A 20,246-nucleotide genomic window follows, 5' to 3' on the forward strand; every position below is an offset into this window, starting at 1 on the left:
GTATGACGATGTGTGTGTAGCTTGTGACTTACATCCCCATTGGACAGATGTCCGTGCCTGGAAAGAATGGGGTTTTGAGGCTTGGACCCAAGAAGTGGCCCAGTATGCACGAGAGTTGTTCAAGGAAAAAAGTTACTTTTCAACCCGTGTTAGTGACGGTGCCAGAAGAACCCGCCACCCAGGACGGGACTGTCGTGGACAGGCCTGAAAGACCCTTTCGGGAGGACACTTGTGTGACCTTACTACCCCCTACTATAGAACTGGTTAGAACATTACCCAAAACATGTTGTTGCACAGACACTTGTTTTTATTCCACGTTCATGGTTATCATATGCCTTTTATCCTTGTACTTAAGCCTTTGGCTTTTATGTATTTTTGTCTTTCGTATTCATGCTTGAAACATTCAATAAACGTGTCCTGAAAAAGTATATAAACTCTTGTCTTGTTTGTTTTCGTGTCACAAGTGACATTTCTCACACTATGGCTACCTCCGCTGTCTCTTCTCCCTCTTCCTCTACTGTCAAAGTCATCGACGAACACTTAGATCGTGCCAGTTGGGAGGCTTTGTATCTTCGCCATCCCTTTAACATGCTCATTGCTGGACCTAGCGGTTCAGGCAAAACCGAATTCGTCAAACGTTTGATCGAACATAAACATCATTTGATCGATCGACCACCTCAACGGATCGTGTGGTGTTACAAAGAGTGGCAATCGGCGTACAGCCTCTTGCGAGAAAGTCAAAGCGATTCCATCGTGATTGTGGAAGGCATTCCTAAAGAAGACGACGGCATCGTCTCTGACTCCCGTCTAACCCATTTGGTCATTTTCGACGACATGTTAGGAGAAGACGAAGAAGAAATTATACTGTGGTTCACGCGCAAAGGGCATCACCGTAATGCCAGTGTCGTTTACATCACCCAAAATTTGTTTCAACAAAGTAAAGCCCATCGCACCATCAGTCTCAATGCGCATTACGTGGTCTTGTTTAAAAGCCCTCGAGATAAATCGCAAGTGCAAGTCTTAGCCAAACAGTTAGGAACGCCTTGGCTGACTCAGGCGTACGACGATGCCACTCAAACTCCACACGCCTATTTACTCGTCGATTTGAAACCTACCACCCCCGAGGATTTGCGATTTCGTACCCACTTGTTTCACCACTGGTGCCAAGACGGAGGACCTGTCCTGTACACGTCTCCGTCCTCGACTTCATTTCACTCCACATAAAAAAAATCTATAAAAACCTCAGACCCTTTTCGCCTGTCTCACACACAGTGTGAACATGACGTCCCTTCAGTCGCATCTTCCCGTCAAATTGATTCGTGCCTTGTATGGCATCAGTCGAGAAAAAAATCCACAAACACGAGCTCGTGTCTTAGAAGCTAGTCTCAAAGAAGTCTTACGATGGTTCACGGTGACGGCACGTCAATTACTCCAAGGAATCATTCAGATTCCTCATGAAATCAAACGCTTTTTAGATCGAAACAAAGTCGCTTTGGTCCAACTGGCCGATCCCGGCATCGACACTCAAACGAAAAAACAAATCATTTTGAAACCTGGAGGGAGCGGTACTCTAGGAGGGGTCATCATTCGCTCTCTCTTAAGATGGGATCCTAATGCCCCCAAAGTTATCCCCAAGAAAAAAGTCCAACGAAGCCCCAAGAAGAAAAAGAAAAAGACCAGGTCCCCAAGAAGAACTTCTCCAGTGGCGGGACCCTAAACTGATCAGACACCACCACCCCGGAAAAAGAAAAGAAGCCCCCAGAAAAAGAAACAGAGAAAAAGTCCCCAGAAAAAGAAAAGCCCACAGAAGAAAACTAGTCGCAAGAGAGGCACTTCGGCCAGGACGCAACCTTACACTCGCAAACCACGATCTGCCACAGCAGTGACTGCCTCTCTGGCATCCTCACGTTCATCCACTTCTCCGTTGATGACACCAAGAACTGAAGAGTACTTGGAGACGTTGATCACACCAAGAACTTCTCCGGTGATGACCCCAAAAAGAACTTCCCCAGTGGCAGGACCCTCCAATTTAGTGGCAGTGGCTGCTGCTCACAAAGTACCTTCTCCCAAAATCAAAGTCAAAGAAAGATCGGGCATGTTACAAAGTTTACTGGATTTGTCCAAGCAAGAACTGGCTCGATTTAGTCCGTTGCGTACCCCTGCACGACGTGTCATGCCTGTCCTGAAGTTGATACGACGTAAAGACAATCAGTGGCGACGCGTTCCAGTATAAAAAAGGCCTGTGACCAAGTAGGGTATCAGTGTTTTGGTGCTCCTGAAGATGTCACCCTCCAGAAAACATCCCTCTTCTAAACAACCCCAAGGAAAGAAAAGGAAAGGACTGCCTCCTCGTTTAGTCAAACATGGGGACATGTTATCTGTCCTGTCCAAAGCTTCTCCACCCCTACGAAAAAAACTCATTCAATCAGCCTCCAAAGAGGTCATCGATACCGTGTGCGAATGTTGTTTGAACGTTTTGAAAGGCACGATCCCTTTGTCCAAACACCAGAAACAATGCTTAGGCAAACATCGTCACGTTCTTCGCCAATTGGTTCGAAAGAAAATTCCCATTCGTTAAAAAAAGAAGATGTTAGTGCAACGTGGAGGTATTTTACCTCTCTTGTTAGGCCGCATACTGAAAGCAGTCTTGGGAACCATGTTGGGAGGACTGGTGGGAGCAAGATAAAAAGGCCCTCTGGAGACCCAAGATCTCAGAATCGACCCCTGACAACTCCATGGAAGGACGAAAACTAGCTTTAGTGCCTTACAAACAATGGATGGAACACCATCGGTGGCAAGAACAACGCACCCCGCATTTACCTCCCAATCCCCATTTGAGCGAGATGTCCCAGTTACAACACGAATTGCAGTCCTTGATGGATCGCCAAGATTTGCCGAAACAGAAAAATCGCAAAAGTACGGTCAGCTCTTGCAACGACTGCAACTCTTTCACCAGAAAGCTTTAGACGAAACAGCTCTACCCACTCTGAAAGATTTTAAGACCTTGATGAAAAGTCCAGCACCATCACCAGTACCAGTACCAGTACCACCACTACCAGTGACCAAGACAGAAAAAAGAGAAGAAGAAGAAGAAGGGTTTCAAACTCCACCAGAAAAAGTACGCAAGTTAACAACACCACCTACCTCCAGAATTGGATGGATTAAAAAGATGATGGCCACCCCTTCTTCATCACAAGAGAAAAAGAAAGTGAAGACAGAAGTGAAGACAGAAGTGAAACAAGAACCGATATCCCCCGCTCAGACATCCTCCTCTTCAACACCTATTGCCGGTCGCACACGCAAAGCATTGCAATCCAAGAAAGTACCCCAAGAGAAAAAGAGTAGCATCCTCCAAGAGTGGGTGTCTTATTAACACACCAACCAACACAAAAAAATAAAAAATGGAAAAAGTCTTAGCCAGCATTTACTACGATCCCTCTCATCCTGCAGATTACGCAGGAGTTCAAAAATTGTATCGTGCTGCCAAAACTCGATTGAAAAGTCTCCGTTTACCTCAAGTGCAACGATGGTTACAAGAACAAGCTACCTACACTTTACACAAACCCATTCGACGCAAGTTTACCAGAAGTCGCACCCGAGTGGAAGGCATCGATCATCAATGGCAAGCCGATTTAGCCGATGTCTCTCATTTGGCCAGCTACAATCGTGGCTACAAATATTTGTTTTGTGTCATAGACGTCTTTTCCAAATTTGCCTGGGTCGTACCCTTGACTTCCAAATCGAGCAGCGAGTTAGTGCGAGCTCTGCAACGAGTGTTGAAACAAAGCGGTCGTCACCCTCTTCGATGGCAAACGGACAAAGGTACCGAATTTCTGAACCAAGCTTTCCAAAAAGAATTAAAGAAACGTGACATTCATTTTTTTACCACTGAGAATCCCGAAACCAAAGCCAGCATCGTGGAACGTTTTCAACGCACTTTGAATGAACAAATGTGGAAATATTTTACGCATCACCACACTCTGAAGTACATCGACATCTTACCGCACCTGGTGCAAGCGTACAACCAATCTTACCATCGAAGCATCGGACGTGCCCCGCAAGACGTGACTCCAGAGAACGAGGTCTTGGTGTTTGAGCGCCTGTTCGGTACGTCCCCGACGAGGGCTGTCCCGAAGAAAAGTGGAGACTTGGTCGTAGGAGATTGGGTGCGCATTGGCAAAACCAAACGCACTTTCGACAAAGGTTATTTACCTAACTGGACGACCGAATTGTTTCGCGTCACTGGACGAGTGCATGGTCGTCATCCTGTCGTCTATAAATTGGAAGACATGAACGGAGAAGTGCTCAAAGGAACGTTTTATTTACCCGAGTTACAACGTGTCACCAAAAAAGAAGACGACGTGTACGACATCGAAAGCATTCTCAAACGCAGAACCCGTAAAGTAGGCAAACGACGTGTCAAAGAAGTCAAAGTACGTTGGAAAGGATATCCACCCAGTGACCATCATGCCCTTTCACACAGCAAACGCAGCTACGTCGACCACTCCTTCTTCACCTAGTTCTTCTGTGCAAGATTTACAAAAACAACCCTTGTGGGTGTGGTGTGGAGAACGTGTGTCATCGGGGCAGCCATCGCCAATTTGAGTTTGCAACAAGGAGACAAACAATTGTGGACCATTTTATTGAGCAGTTGCATCGGTTTCCTGCTTCCCAATCCCTCCCTGAAATTCTCCTCGAACGGGAACCTTGTGTCCAGTGCCAGTGTCAGTCACCACTCCAACAACAACAATCAGAACCCCATTTTAGACGGAGACACGCCTCTGACGTCCAGTAACCCCTCGGACAGCCACAGAACTCTGGAATTATGAGTCACCAAAACCAATTTTACTTAACCTTACCCAGTGATAGTTCCATGGAGGTGTTTCCCCACAACACGTTGTGCCGTTACACGGCCAAATTACCTCAGGCCATCCCCTTAGATCACGAAGCCCATTGGGAAGTGGCTTTAGTAGAAATGATTCACCCGACCCAAGTCCTCAATGTCCTTCCCAATCAAAATTTTTTTCATGTGGAAGTTCATGACGAGCAATTGCAACAGGAATTGAATAAGAGAGCCATATATGACAAGAAAACCTATAATGAGAAAACTCAAGAGTGGACCTACCAGTTGTTGATTCCCCCAGGCTATTATTTCAGTGGTCAACATTTGGTCAACACCATAGCTGCCAAGTTTAATGGCGTGTTTGGGAAAGCTTTGGAGCATGTCAACAACAAAAGTGTCACCATGGAGTACCACAAAGTAGCTCGTCGCTTCTCGATGAAATTTGAGCGGAGTAAAATCATGTCCATTTCATTTTGTCCTGAATTGTTTGACATGTTGGGCTGAGACATGAACATGAGAATGACCATACTCAATAACAACGAATTACCCATCGTTTACGACAACGAGTCTTTTAGCAAGTTATTTCGTACCCCAGTAGAACTGAACCAAGGACTGAATTTGATGTTCGTATATTCCGATGTGGTGGAATACAACGTGGTGCGACACACCTCCGTACCGTTACTGCGTGTCATTCCTTTCAAAGTGGATTCTGCCGCGAACGCTGACGAGGAAGGTGGAAACACTTACCACGTCCACCGCGAATTTGTCCATCCTCACTTTTTGCCTGTCAGCAAGTCGTATTTGGACACGGTCAACATTACTATAAAAGGAGATTTGGGACAAAATATTTCATTCACCAATAGAAAAGTCACGGTGAAACTCCATTTTCGAAAACGGTTTACTCACGATTCGTAAGTAAGTCATGTATCCAGTGTACCGAGGGGTTGCTCGACAGCGAGGACACGGCTTAGGAGACATGTTAAAATCGGCCTTTCGTTCGGTGGCCCCGGTGTTGAAACCGATGGTGACACGCGGATTGCACGCCTTGAAAGATGCGGCACTGACGCAAGGCAAAGAATTTCTCCAAAATGTCATCATCGACAAACAAAACCCTAAAGAAGCCTTCATGAGGGCTGGCAAAAATGTCTTGCTGCAAACGGGTAAAGACATTTTAGGCCGACGAGACACACCTATAAATGCCGTGCACGCTACCGAGTCAGGCATTCAGCAAGGACAAGGCAGAAAGAGACGACGCAGAAAACACCCTTTCACCAGACTTCAAGCTAGAAAGGCCAAGAAAAGAAGAACCGTTCGAGACTTAGACGTTTTCCATTATTGAGAAAGAACAGAACAAAATGATGCACCGAGAGTCTTGCGCTTGTTCCAAGACGGAACTGGATCTGTTTGCCATGTCCCCCACCATGATGACGATGCAAGAATCCCAGTGGGTGGAATTTCACTCCGTCTCCTCATTGACCGATTCCGCTCCAATCAAGGGACAGCCCGAAGATTACATCGATCTGAATAGCAGTTACTTGTACTTGAAAGTCCAAGTTCTAGATAAGGATAATGATAAAATAGATGACAGTGAGAATATAGCTCCCGTCAACAATTTCATGCATTCCTTGTTCATCTCAGTGGACTTGTACTTGAATAACAAACTGGTCAGCAGCAGCATGGATACTTACCCTTACCGTGCCTACCTGGAAAATCTCTTGACGTACGGAATAGATGCCAACGATACTCATCTCAATGCCTGTGTGCTGTGGGAACCTGACGAAGCGACCACGTTCGACGCATTGGATGGAACCAATCCCGGCTTTGAGCAAAGAGAAAGCAAAATCTTAGATAAGAAGAGTTTAGAACTGATGGATCGTTTGCATTTGGACATGTGGTTGCAAGAGAAATATTTGCTGAACGGGGTCAATGTCCGCTTGAGACTGAATCGCAGCAGTACCGCATTCCATTTGTTGGCTGATCCTGCTAAGACTCCTAAAAGCAACATCGAGGAGGCCAAACTCTACGTGCGACGCGTGGAAGTGCTACCTAAAGTGGGAAACGACATCAGTCAAACTTTGAGCAGAACGACCGCCAAGTATCCCATCCGACGTGTGGAAGTGAAAACGTTCACCATTCCCGCTATCCATCATTCCATGATCGAAGATCATCTGTTTCAAGGACAGTTACCCAAACGTTTAATCCTTGGCATGGTCGAGAATTCAACCTTCAACGGACACTTCGCTAAAAATCGTTTCAACTTTCAACACTTCAACGTGAAGAAAATCGAAGTCATTCGCGATGGCAAGACCTTGTGTACCCGACCTTTCGAACCTGACTTTACCAAGATGAATTACTTGAAATCGTACTTGTCCTTGTACGAAGCCACCGGCCAGTTAGGAACCAACACCAGTCACGGCATTACGTACGAAGATTACGCAGGAGGCTATGCTTTGTGGGCTTTCGATTTCACTCCAGACCAGGGCAGCGACGAGGGACATTTCCACCCTATAAAATCAGGCCAGATTCGTGTGGAACTTCAGTTTGCAAAGCCACTGGACGAGACAGTGAACGTCATCCTGTATGCAGAGTTCGATAATACGATAGAAATCAACAGTTTGAGAGAAGTCATTCTAGATTATTAGAAGCCATGGAAGACTGTTATCCCTCTTTTCCTAGTGGAGAAGCTTTAAAGATGGAATGTGAGGAGACCGTGGAAAAAGAAGAAGTGATCATGATGAAATCGAGATGGCCAGAACAAGAAGCCCATTTAGTCTCCTGTTTTGCCAAACACTTGGTCGAAAAAATGACGGAATTCAAGTGATTTATAAAAAATTTTAAAATAGTGATGGGTAGCATAAAAAAGTGAGTGAGTGTTTCTTTTAGGTCCGCGCGTTGTTTTTTTTTTGGTCATGATCTAGGTAAGATCAATTTTATGTTTTTTTGGGGATGTTTTCCATCACGTCCGCGCTTTCACTATAAATTGAAATTCGTTCAGCAGTCTAGCTACCCTTGTTGATTGATCAACACAAGAATGAATAGCAGAATAAGCAAACTTCTTGAACTCCAGATACATCTGGAATATGTCAGGCGCCTGTTAAATGAACTGGCCGCGGAGGCTATAGTAGAAGAGGAAAGAATAAAGAAGGAAGAGGAGGAGAGAAGACAGAGGGAAGAGGAGTATGAAAAGAAAATAGGAGAGAGGATGTCGTACAATATTCCCGAGACAGAGGATTGGGGTGCTGAAGCGAATCAACCTCCCTCTGCGCTCCCCAGAAGAAAGGTGAAAGGAGACTGGGGAAGAAGATGCGTGTGTGGCGCCAGGCCAGGAAGGTGCCATCATTAGATAAGTGCATCTGGAGTTAAAAAAAAAAACAGCTCTTTTAAGGGCTACCCAATACTCAAGAAAAGAAATAACCATCAATTTGCCAATGTGTGTAGGTAGATTAGTGTGAATATAAAAACTAACTCTTTTTAAAAAATGTGAGGGTATGTGTTTGTGTGTTAGTGTTTGTAAGAGCTCAGGTATGTTTGTGTGAATAGTAGATTATGGGTTTCTTAGCGTATGTGGAGAGTATAGTTTGGGTTTTATTATATGAAATGAGAAAGTAGGGGGATGTTTTCCTTCACGTCCGCGCGTTGCTTGGTCATGATCTAGGTAAGATCAATTTCATGTTTCTAGGGGATGTTTTCCATCACGTCCGCGCTTTCAGTATAAAACTAACAGTGTTGGCCATTGGAGCCCATTCTACGGAATAAGCAAACACGAAGATGCCAGCAGCTTCAGCTTTATACAACGATCTTATGGGAAGTTGGTATTGGATGGTGGATGGATTGAGTGTAGCAGAAAGGGTTGAACAGGAATGGAGGTATGCAGTGACAAAAGACTTCGTCTCAAGACAAGTAACCAGCCTCCACTTATCCGTAAATATTGTAAAAGAAATGATAGAGGATGAGGAGAAGAGAATCAGAGGTTTAATTAACCCACCGTATGTGAAAGTGGGTAAGTTAAAAGAAGCGATAGTTCATGTGACGAGTGCAAGGTGCTTTCTAGAAGACATTGTAGAATGGACAGATTGGTGTTTCGCGAAGTGGGGGTTAGAAAAACTTAAGAAAGCGGAAGAAGTAATGAGAAATGTGCTGACCGAAGAGGTCAAGAAGATCAAAGAAAAGTGGTCAAAGGAAAGAAAAGAAGAAGAAAATAGAAAAAAAGGAAGAAATAGAAAAACTAAACGCAAACTGGATGAAAATCCAAGAGAAGTTCCGGGCCATGGGCCACCCGGACTGGATGCCGGAAACAGAAAAGAAGAAGAAGAAAGGAATGATGGACAAAATAAGAGGATGGTGGAAGAAGTTAAGAAGTTAAAAGAAGAAGAAGAAGAAGAAGAAGAAGAAGAAGAAAAACCCAAAGGCCCTTTTCAGGGCCAACCATATTTCTCGAAAAGAGAATGACTTTTCAATCGCCTACCCTTTTTTTAAAAATTTAAAAAAAAAAAAAAAAAAATCCCATGTTCAATTCCCCTTGTCCCTAAACAAACCCAAACTCTATTCCCCATGTTAAATTCCCCTTGTACGTAAAGTGACCCACGATTTATTCCCATGTTAAATTCCCCTTGTACGTATAATGACCCACGATTTTTCGCCATGTTAAATTTCCATTGTACGTATATTGACCCAGGGGGGTCTGTAATGCTAATTCCCATTGTACGTCTAGTATCCCTACTTACTACTAGCATGCCAGCTATTAAGTATTTGATTTTATGTATGTATAAAAATGTAAAACAATAATACAAAAGTAAAATAAATTATATTCCACTCTGACTTTGGCCGATGACATCCTTTTTAAAGGGAAGAAAGATGAACTTATATTCTCACCCATGCGACAGACAAATCTAGATGTTTCGACAGCATTACTTTTATTCTCTCAGTCTGGTTATCTCAGACCGTTCATCTCAGTCATTATGTCTACCCGCTAGGAACTACTTTTGTTGTCTTCTGCTGTGCCTGACGGAGTCATTATAAAATCAAACAACTACAGCAAGAGATATATAACAAAAACAAAATTGACTCATAAAATAAAGTAAGGTCTCTTCAACTTTGATAACACACTATACAAAACATTTTGAGAGAGACAGACACAAACAAGCATGTGAAGTCGAGCTATTTGGTATCATGCTAGAAACTCTTTTCACACAGCATCACGAATTTTATCCTATCAGTTGCTTTCAGGACAGAGCCATTAAATGTAGTTAAAAGTACGTAATTTGTTTTAAGTACTTTGTGTGAAACGAATTAGGTACTTTTAGCAACATTTGATGATGCCGAAATACGAATTTACTAAGCTACAGATAGGATCAAATTTGCGATGCGGTATGGAACGAAATATAACAGAAAACACTTCCAGATACACAGGCTATACTCAACACTGGCTACTAAAATCCAAATCTCGTAAGACATACCACAAAGCGGGCAAAATCCAGAAATGTGTCATATCAGACCTGCGTTCTTTAAATGTTGTCAAACATCCTCGACTATCCCCAGCTGAATCAAACATTGTAAAGTAATTAAAAATGAAAACTGCTGCAAGTGCCAATTAGAGTGGAGTCTTTCATCATTCTCACGATATTCCACAAGATTTTCATGTAGGGTATCACTAGTAATAGCAACACATACAATATTTCCAGGACAGAAAATATAAAGTTCCAATAATATAAGGAATTATGAATCTCCTCTGTCACTACACGCTTAGTTTGAACTGTGAACCAAATATTGTGCTGTATCGCACCATTGCCTACAGTAGAACGTTTTCCATATTAGAACGATGAAAGTTGGATGGTATACGTATACCAATATTTATTACTTACTGTTATTTTTTTACGATAACATAGATTAAATGAGATATTACAATAATAATATTAAATGTTTTTATGTTTTTATTTTCTCATCCGTAGAGCTTGTATACTTAGTGTTGACAGGTCACCCCATTTAATTAAAAAACAACCTCTCCAAAAGAAACAAACAAACAAACAAACAAAACAACAAATAAACAGCACTTGGCTCGAGGAGCTCGTTCTTGCGCATACAAATTATATTTTTTTTCTTCATTATCCTTTTCTAAGAGATGCATATATTGCTAGATTATACTGAGATAATTATTCCGGTTTTCATTCAAGGGTACACGACCTGATAACCTTTATATAAAGTGGGAGGCAGTATCACTAGGCGATTAAAACTGTATCTGTGGAAAGTGCGAACTATATTGCAAAAAATGCAGGGTTATTTTAATTGGAAAGCATCGGCTGAAAAAATAATCGATTTCGGTGCTTGTGTCCAGACAAGGAAATCCAGTGTCGGGGTTATTTTATTTGTCTTCCCACGAAGTTCTGCCTCCTGAGGAGACAAATAAGGTAACCCCTTGACTAGGATTTCCTTGCCTTGGTGCAAACACCACCATTGATTATATTAATCCCCTACCGGGTCGTTTGATTAATTTTTGAATACATTGGTCATCATATGAAATGAAAATTGTGATATTTTCTCAAATTCAGACAATGAATCGTATGGGTTTTTATTTAAATTAAACTTAATAAAGAAAAATTCGATACTGTCTTTCCCATGGAGTACATTATAAGACAACAAAGATCTTGAGATACCCCATGAGGTTGAAATACACGCCATAAACTTCATTTCGTTAGCATAAGGATTGACAATAACAAATAGCATGCATGAAAACACAACTAAGGTCTCGAATCAAAGAAATTAAAATTGTATGTCTCATGAAAATGTTTATACATTATCTTCAAGAGGAATCCACTTAAGTGGATGGATGCTATGCATGCATTCGTATGTGTGTGTGTACATGTAAACGTAAATAGTTACAATACGACAAAAATATGCTTGACAAACAGCTTGATGAAGAGAAATATAGACACCTTTTTAAGAAAGACGATAGCTGCCCACTTTCTTAACAAATCGAGAATCCTGAAATATTTACTGGTTTAGTGCACAATAATTATCGAACAGGTTTGTCAATGAGGTATATTTGATGTCTAAGGACTCGGTTAAATACAGCGAAATTGAAGGAACTAGACTCACGGAAGACGATCTTACAAAATTCAAATTAGGCATAACTGTAAGTATGTCTTTTATTCTTATACATTTGCAACTAACTAACTAACTAACTAACTAACTAAATATATATATATATATATATATATATATATAGAGAGAGAGAGAGAGAGAGAGAGAGAGAGAGAGAGAGAGAAAGAGATAGACAGGCGGACAGACAGACACAGAGAGATACAGAGAGCGAGAGAGACCAACAGACAGAGACAAAGACAGGTTGAGACAGAGAGACAGAGAGCGACAGAGACGGAGAGGCAACAACTTATATCAGACAGTCATTACGTTGACTATTTGATTTTGAATAAATATTCAACATTTTCGAAAATGTCCAACTCAGTTGTGTAAAAGGATAGCACTAATGCGAATTATGGATTAGAATATATGCATTTGGAACAGGTTCTTCATTGCTCTAAACAAGAGCAGACTAACATCAAAGCTTCACAAAAATATTGATAATATAATTCTTGTGATTCGTTCAAAACGAATCGTGCTCTAAAGACCAGGAAAGCAATCAATAACATTATGTTTAACAGTCGCGTATAGCTTAGAGCAGGTGAATCGGGTTCATGATAAATATTTGGCGTAAAGGAGAAATACGCATAGATATATAAAACATAAGCATTTAGTACCTGTTAATCATACTAATACTCAGATGATGAATTTATTGATGAGCGTTTAATTTTCAGTGATGTTAACATTTATTCTCATTCAACATATCGTCGTTTACATTACTGAAAATAATGTGGTTTTGTCATCTCATAATGTGCCCTTTATTAAAGCACATTTCGTATGTGATATATTTCTAAATAGTCTTATATGTTATAAGCCATCTACCTGGAAACTGACGGAATGTAATCCCCAAATAAAACAACGAAATGATTAAACAAATATGGAATCGAAGTATTACAGCAAATATATTTGTATTTAATATAAAATATTTCATATAAAATAATTAAATATTTTATAATATAAACAAAATAAATATATATTATTCAGGCCGCTCAATACTTCGCATCTAAAAATCCTTAGATGTAGGCTGATAACTAGACATTTTAGAATGTGTTGAGTTCGTAAGTCCATACTTAAACCAAGTGTATATAGTACTGCTAAGGTGTCTATAATTCAACATTTAAATGTTTGATAAGTCTATCGCAGTTACCCAATATAAATCAGGAGAGAACAGCATGGCATATTTTCAGCTAACATGTAATTTTGAAAGCAGTCAAGGACATAATTGAACAGTAAAGTATTAGAATTTGTACAAAAACAAAGACAAGCAGACATATTCAAATCTGATACTAAAATATTTAATAATGCAAAAGCATTCCTTTTCTATTACCATGCAAATATATAATTATTTAAAAAAGCTGTTTAAATTATTCGTATCACGATAATTTTATTTAGCATTAGCCCGATAAAAGAAATATACTAGTCTTAGTATACATTTTGTATTCATTGTTAAAAATGGATGATTCAATGTAACAATATTCGTCCGAACCTAAAGGACAGAATTTACATCAGTACCATAAATCTCTCACACCCTAGCATGGTGTTTATGATTTTGTGTTGTAATATCGGTTGATGCAGTTTAAATTGCAATAAACAAGAACAAAACATTAATTCGGAATTCAAAGTATATGGATAATTTATTAGTACTGCAGATTAAAGATAAAACTGATATTAAAATGATCTTTTAATCTCTACTCCTGACTTTCGACAGCTTAAGCATTGAATGTTTAGAATTAAAAATACGTTGAGCAATCACCATAATTTAATAGGATTAAACGAAAACGTAATAACAAAGATAGATATGTTCTAGTTACATATATTGGCAAAATTAGGTTTTAAAATATGGTTGATACTTTAATTTTCTTACCAGTAACTACTTTTAACTAAGCATACACAATATATATATATATATATATATATATATATATATATATATATATATATATATATATATATATATATATATATATATGAAATTGTTTTAAGTCTCTGTGTCATGCATTACATTGTAAGGTTTTTAAAAGAAGATTAAAACTAGATATTACAAAATTCCATTTGCAACAACGTTCTAATCGTCACAAGCTGATTGATCTACACCATAGCTGTCATAAAGGCAATTGAATCATCTTAGATTTCCTTGTTGCGGAAAACCCATTTTAACACATTGGTATAATAAAGAGCACTTGGTTTAAAACAGTATACAAAATAATTAATTATCTGTAAAAACTGAACTGATAACTTGCAAATAAAAACGGCAACTGAATCAGCTTTTGTTATATTTGTATTCGTCTGATTGATTAACCTGCAATTTTATTTAAATATATATACGTGCTTGGGTATTTAATATAGCCTTCCCTTTATAACTCACTTATCCTCTGCCCTTCCCAAATCAAGTGTCGTATATAATGACCCAGTATCATATCGGTGAAAATAGAGCCAATCAACAATTTTAAGCATCATTTTCGTTGTCAGTGACCCAGAATTGGTAAAGTTTGACTATATTTATTTCGGAAGCATTTTGGCTGTAGACCAGTGTAATTAGTAATATGACAATATAAATATCTGAATTTTTTTAAGCTTTCACATAAAAATATTACTATTTTGTTTACTTTTGTATATTTATAGTAGAACATAGAATCGTATTTTACAGAATTCACGAAATTGTGAAGCTTGAAAGCTGATTATATACTGTACGAACGGTCATATCAAAACTTAGTGTGCAAGCGATTTCCTTCGTAACTAGTTCATACAGAGTTTAATAGTGTCCTGCTTCGGGTGTTCATGAATCCAATAAAATAGGAAACTCAGTTCTTATAAACACATCTAGCTTTAAAAATAAGAACGAAACCCAAAAATTACTACAACATTTGTTTAACCGGTATTTAATTATATTAACAAAACATAAATGAAGATAGATGTCATTAACATCCAAATAAAATAAATTAATAATTCATCGGTAAATTCTGGAAACATGGCTACATGGTTACAGGGGATCTTCAGATTACCAATGGATGAATTGCTCTGGCACAAAACTAAGTGAAAATCGGTATTTTACAGTTTTACAGGGATTTAGAACTTGAAATTATCTTTATGAGACGTATTTCTTTCATCTTGGTTTTTTTTAATGGTATGTGTATATGAAATCAAACCATTGACTTGTTGGCTGACACAGTATATATATTAGAAGTAAAGTCAGAATTAACTTTGGTAATCTAATCTTCTGAGACGTTGATCACTCACTGTTGCTGAAACAGGCAAACGCCAGAGATTTCTTAAGATGATACTTTGTATTGAATGATGTAGTCACCTCTTTATAAGATGTGACATTTTGGCTTCTATTATGCACAATTAAATATGTTAACCTGAATTATGAAAATAGGTTTTGTTAAGTAGCATACAGCATCAGTTTTGTATCGTGTTTATTTGTTTACAAGTGAGTTATAGCAGTTGGATTACATTTGGATATAAGTTGTTGAAGAAATGTGGAAGACTGCGGCAGGTCAGCTCGCATTCGATTGTTAATGAATATGTCAGAATTATTGATTCCTTATTGGACAATAATTTGCTTTGTGTGATTGCTGCAAATGAAGTATCACTGTTCTCGTTAGCTTTCATGGATCGAAACGAATATTTTACACAACTGTGTGATTAATATAAATTCAAGTTTGAAAAATAGATTCAAATTAAATGCCACAGATGAATCTGCAATACTGAAGAACGTTTTAATGAATGAAGGTTACTCACAATGTGTATTAATGTTATCATTTTACAGTCTTTTTTGGCCACGATTAGAAAGAAGCAAGGCTTATTTTCCCAGTAAATGTTGCAATTGCATTTTGTGATCTCACATATTGGATAGTCTGTATTGCTTAATACAACAACGATACCTCCCTATTTTTAATGTTTGTTTTCGGGTGGTATGTTTTAGGTTTGTATTTTTTCCGTTTTTGTTTTACTATTGAGCTGTAGGTAATGTTTAGAAAAAATGCCCCCCACCCCCAAGTAGATTTCAAATGATATTGTGTTTTATATATCGAAAATTGTGAGCCATTACTGCTAACATGTAACATTTTCCCGCTTTAATTAACTAAACCTGTGTGGTTGCTTATAATATGCTATACGTTTTGTTTTTTATAAGTGTAACGTCCACTTTCCAAATGAGATATTCTTTCTATTTCTATCGTCAGTTGCGATTAAACCACATTTTCCTCTCGAGTTGCGACTTTTCTCTGACGATTTGTAAACAATTTATATATAGTCGTTTTTTTGTCTGAAATTCAGAGGCTTTGATACACAAATGTTTGGCCAAAACTAGGCACAATTCATTTTCGTGAAGAAAAAATAATATATGGAAAATTATAGCACAATTGTGCCACACAATTAAACTTTTGTGGTTATCTTGCAGCAAAATGGAGATGACCGATTCCTCGACAGAAATATTACCGAAAAATGTACATATAATGTTGATAAAGCTCTATTTAGCTAGGACGATTTATCAAGAGGAGAAGATAGTTATGGACTGACCTAATATACGTCGTACATCTACCGCTGCAAATTATAAAGTGTGCACATTATTTTCATATCCACGCATGTTAATTACTTCATCTATGTTCATGCTGTACAATCATGATTACGATTTAATTGCGAAAACTTTCATGTAATGTTCTCTGCAGTAAACATTCGTTCAACTTTATAGATCAAATGTGGTGTTCGTGCAAGTAAGAGCGCTACTGGCTTTCTTGGGGCCATGACAATAAGCCCAGACTTTTGGATGGGCATAAAGGTAAGTAATTACTGCTATCGATTGAGCAAATACAGCAATAACAAATTTTAATTCATCATTTTGACTAATACAAGACTGAAAGAGAGAAATAATATAACTCAGGTTTATTCTTTGTACATTGTTGTAAAGTCACGGATTTAATTACTTTTGTTAAAGCAGATATCGGCATTCTTTTTATGTGCATTTTAGTGATTGTTAGGATTGATATTGGATGTACTTTAATCACACACACACTCATACATACACACACAGACACACACACACACACGGACACACACACACACACATAGATATATATATATATATATATATATATATATATATATATATATATATATATATATATATATATATATATATATATACATATATATATATATATATATATATATATATATATATATATATATATATATATATATATATATATATATATATATATATATATATATTTATATATATAACGACTATATTGTCTTAAAACAAGTCATAGAAAAGAGAAGCGCTATAAGCTCTCCAAACATCAACACATAATTTATTTCACTAGAAAACAAACGTATCGTGGTGCTCATTAAATCCAAAATAATCCTAAAATCTCTAACACCAGTCTTAATAACATTTAAATGCTGAAAGTGTTGATGTGCATGAAGTGGCCTATGGCATATTAATGTGCCATCTATCCTGTGTTGAATCACTATGAAACAATACAAAAACATAATAATTGAGCACTTTGTATTTTCAGGGAAGAATTAATTTAATTAAATAATTTGATAAATAAATTCCAGCCCACATTATATACTACACAAAAATAATACAATTGATTCTGCTTTTGTCTTACAGCTAGAACGAATATTTTTTTAGTAAGCAGGATTATATAAAAAATTACAAAATAGAATAATCAGAATATGGGCCAAAGGTGCATTTCTAGAAAAAAATCTAAGTTATAATTAGAAGGTCTGTTACTATATTTATAATAAAGAACATGGTAAACACAATGTCATTTCTTCTATTGATAATGATCCTAATATTAAACATGTACCGATATAAAGAATATTAGCCACGCATTAGTTGTCATCATTACCATAAGTCATTCTTGTTGTTATTATTAGCACAATTGCTGTTATTGCTAGTAGTGGTAGTGGTAGTAGTAGTAGTATTGTCGTTTGTAGAATATAATGTTAGTGTTCATGCAAACTATTAGAGACAATAAGGAAAATAGCACTTTATTTTGAATAAAACCAGTATTACACATTCGTCCGATTTAACATATGTGACATGACGAATCACAAAGTACCGAATATCCTAGAATGTCATGTTTATTGTAATATCAATCTGATCACAATGCATAAGAATCCATACAACTGTTCTATAATAAATCCGAAGAATCTTTTTTTTTATATTGTGCCTATTTACAATTTGCATTATAAATAGTTTGAAGGAACGTTAATATTATCTCTCCAGAAAATATTCTACGCTGCCTTTACTTATTTTTAATTCAGATACTTACACCTTCTATCAGAATCATGCAGGGAAGTGTTGGTGTGGTACAGGTACAATCTACAGTACCTTTTGGGTGCGGAGATTCGTCCACTGTGCACAGCCTTGAGTGTGGTTTGGCGATTCATATGTCGGACGCACTTGATTCATACAACTGCTCAGGAAGCAGCATTTCAGTTGTTGGTAGCAATAACTGCGGGACAAGTATTCGCGGATATTCCTTCAATGACATTAACACTGGCATATTCCACACAGGCCTAGCAAATATCACCATAACCACACAGGATAGCAATGACTTTAATTTTGACAGAAATGTGTTTGTTCTCTCTTTGATGACAGAGGAACTTGGCACAACAAATCGAATCATGCAAAACAATTACATAGGAGATGTAACGGTAGGTTGAAATAAAAACAACTGAAAACGAAAAGAAAAGATAATATTCAAGTTATATTTATCTCTTTAATAGCAGGTAGTTGTTGGCTAAAACAGTGAATCGTTGCTGTAATTTGAGTATAAAAGGGAATTCTTCTGCCTCCCTCCTAACGAAATATAGCATACTCGTTCACCTTCGATTTTTAAAGAGCTGTTTTTAAGCAAAAGTATATTACTTGTATGGAGAACCTCACTTCGAGTCAGTCAAATCAGAATCATAACAAATGTTATCATCAACTCTTAATATTAGATATCAGTGCATTAGAAATGCACATGTCGTGAACGCAACAAAGACTCGTATTACAGTCAAGAGAGACATAGGATGAAGAACACAACGAAACGTCAGTGTAGATTAAATTTGTTGGTGTAATTAGTTTTGTTGCTTGCCTTTTTATTGTTTACATCAAAATTAGATGCATTTTAGGAGGAGACCTTTTATAAGGTCTCAATATAATTCTATAAAAATTTACAGTAGGAAACGACAAACGTTACATGTATTAAGTGGCAGAAAGGCTAAGAATAAATACACGTCCACACCACCAACAAACATAACGGCTCAATCAACCGTTTTGTGAAGTTAACAATTTATTGTCTATGTCGTTTACAACAACGTAATCATGTTTCAAACATATCAATTTGTGTTTAATACTTGTCAGAAAAACGTAAGAAGATAAAGGCCTTGCTGGAGTCCATTTCAAAACAAAATAGCATACTGAAATAAATGTATCGCAATATATTCGTTCCATAAGAATATTTTTAAACGGTTTCGCTTAACCCTATGCCATTCACTTAATTAGAAACACAGATGACCTTATTATCAGTCAGAATGACCAGAAGAAATGAAAGTTTGCTACGTTGTTTCCAGTGTTGTAAATAGGCCAGCGGAAAATTGTTTGATATCCTTTACAATGTAAATGTTTCTGTTTGAATGTTTGACATCTGTAGCGGAGCTGGTTTCCTTTGAGTCGTATACAGTCAAGTTTTAACAAAAGGGTAAGCATTTTCTCACTACCATTGCTGGCAGCTTTATGCATTGTACTATCAAGAAACGTAGCGTGTATCAAACAAGAACATAATCCATGGCAATTGAAAGTCGGACATAGTGGCCTGTGTTTTCTTTAAACAAAATGTCTTCTTGACAATTTAACCTTAGTGTCAAAAGTTATATATCTCTATCTAGTCTCTAGTCATAGGTATAATTCTACTTGGAAAGTAGACACTTTATTGTCGGCGTTTTATATTTTGATGTAATTAATGATCTGGTTGATTACACTCATATGTGCAAGACGGCAGCTAATCTAATTAGTCCAGTGAAAGTTTTTATGCATTTACCCTCCGTCAGAATCTACTTACGAAATTTGGCAAATAAGTCACATTTTAAATCTATCAACTTTAATAATGGTTACAATAATGTTGCCTCTTTTAAAGTCCGGGTCAATGCCATAAATCAAGATCAGGGGGAAAACTAAATTCAGAATGATACAAATTCTAACTCATCATGTTCAGATGAAAGGTGCAAAGTACAAGGTCACTGTGACCTAACCGGTGAATATGATTTC

General features: G+C 37.8%; 1 protein-coding gene across 1 annotated transcript in view; it reads left to right on the forward strand.

Annotated features, from left to right (window-relative positions):
* Positions 1-20,246, forward strand: part of LOC149800389 (von Willebrand factor D and EGF domain-containing protein-like) — a 56,922-nt gene that overhangs the window by 24,857 nt on the left and 11,819 nt on the right. Inside the window, exons 7-9 of the mRNA XM_089958413.1 lie at positions 11,864-11,972; positions 16,671-16,757; positions 18,257-18,649. Of these exons, the coding sequence (XP_089814539.1) occupies positions 11,864-11,972; positions 16,671-16,757; positions 18,257-18,649 (589 nt within the window). The remainder of the gene's footprint in view (positions 1-11,863; positions 11,973-16,670; positions 16,758-18,256; positions 18,650-20,246) is intronic.

This window comes from Sinohyriopsis cumingii, chromosome 5 (assembly GCF_028554795.1).
Source record: "Sinohyriopsis cumingii isolate HCF-2022 chromosome 5, ASM2855479v2, whole genome shotgun sequence".
Lineage (NCBI taxonomy): Eukaryota > Metazoa > Mollusca > Bivalvia > Unionida > Unionidae > Sinohyriopsis > Sinohyriopsis cumingii.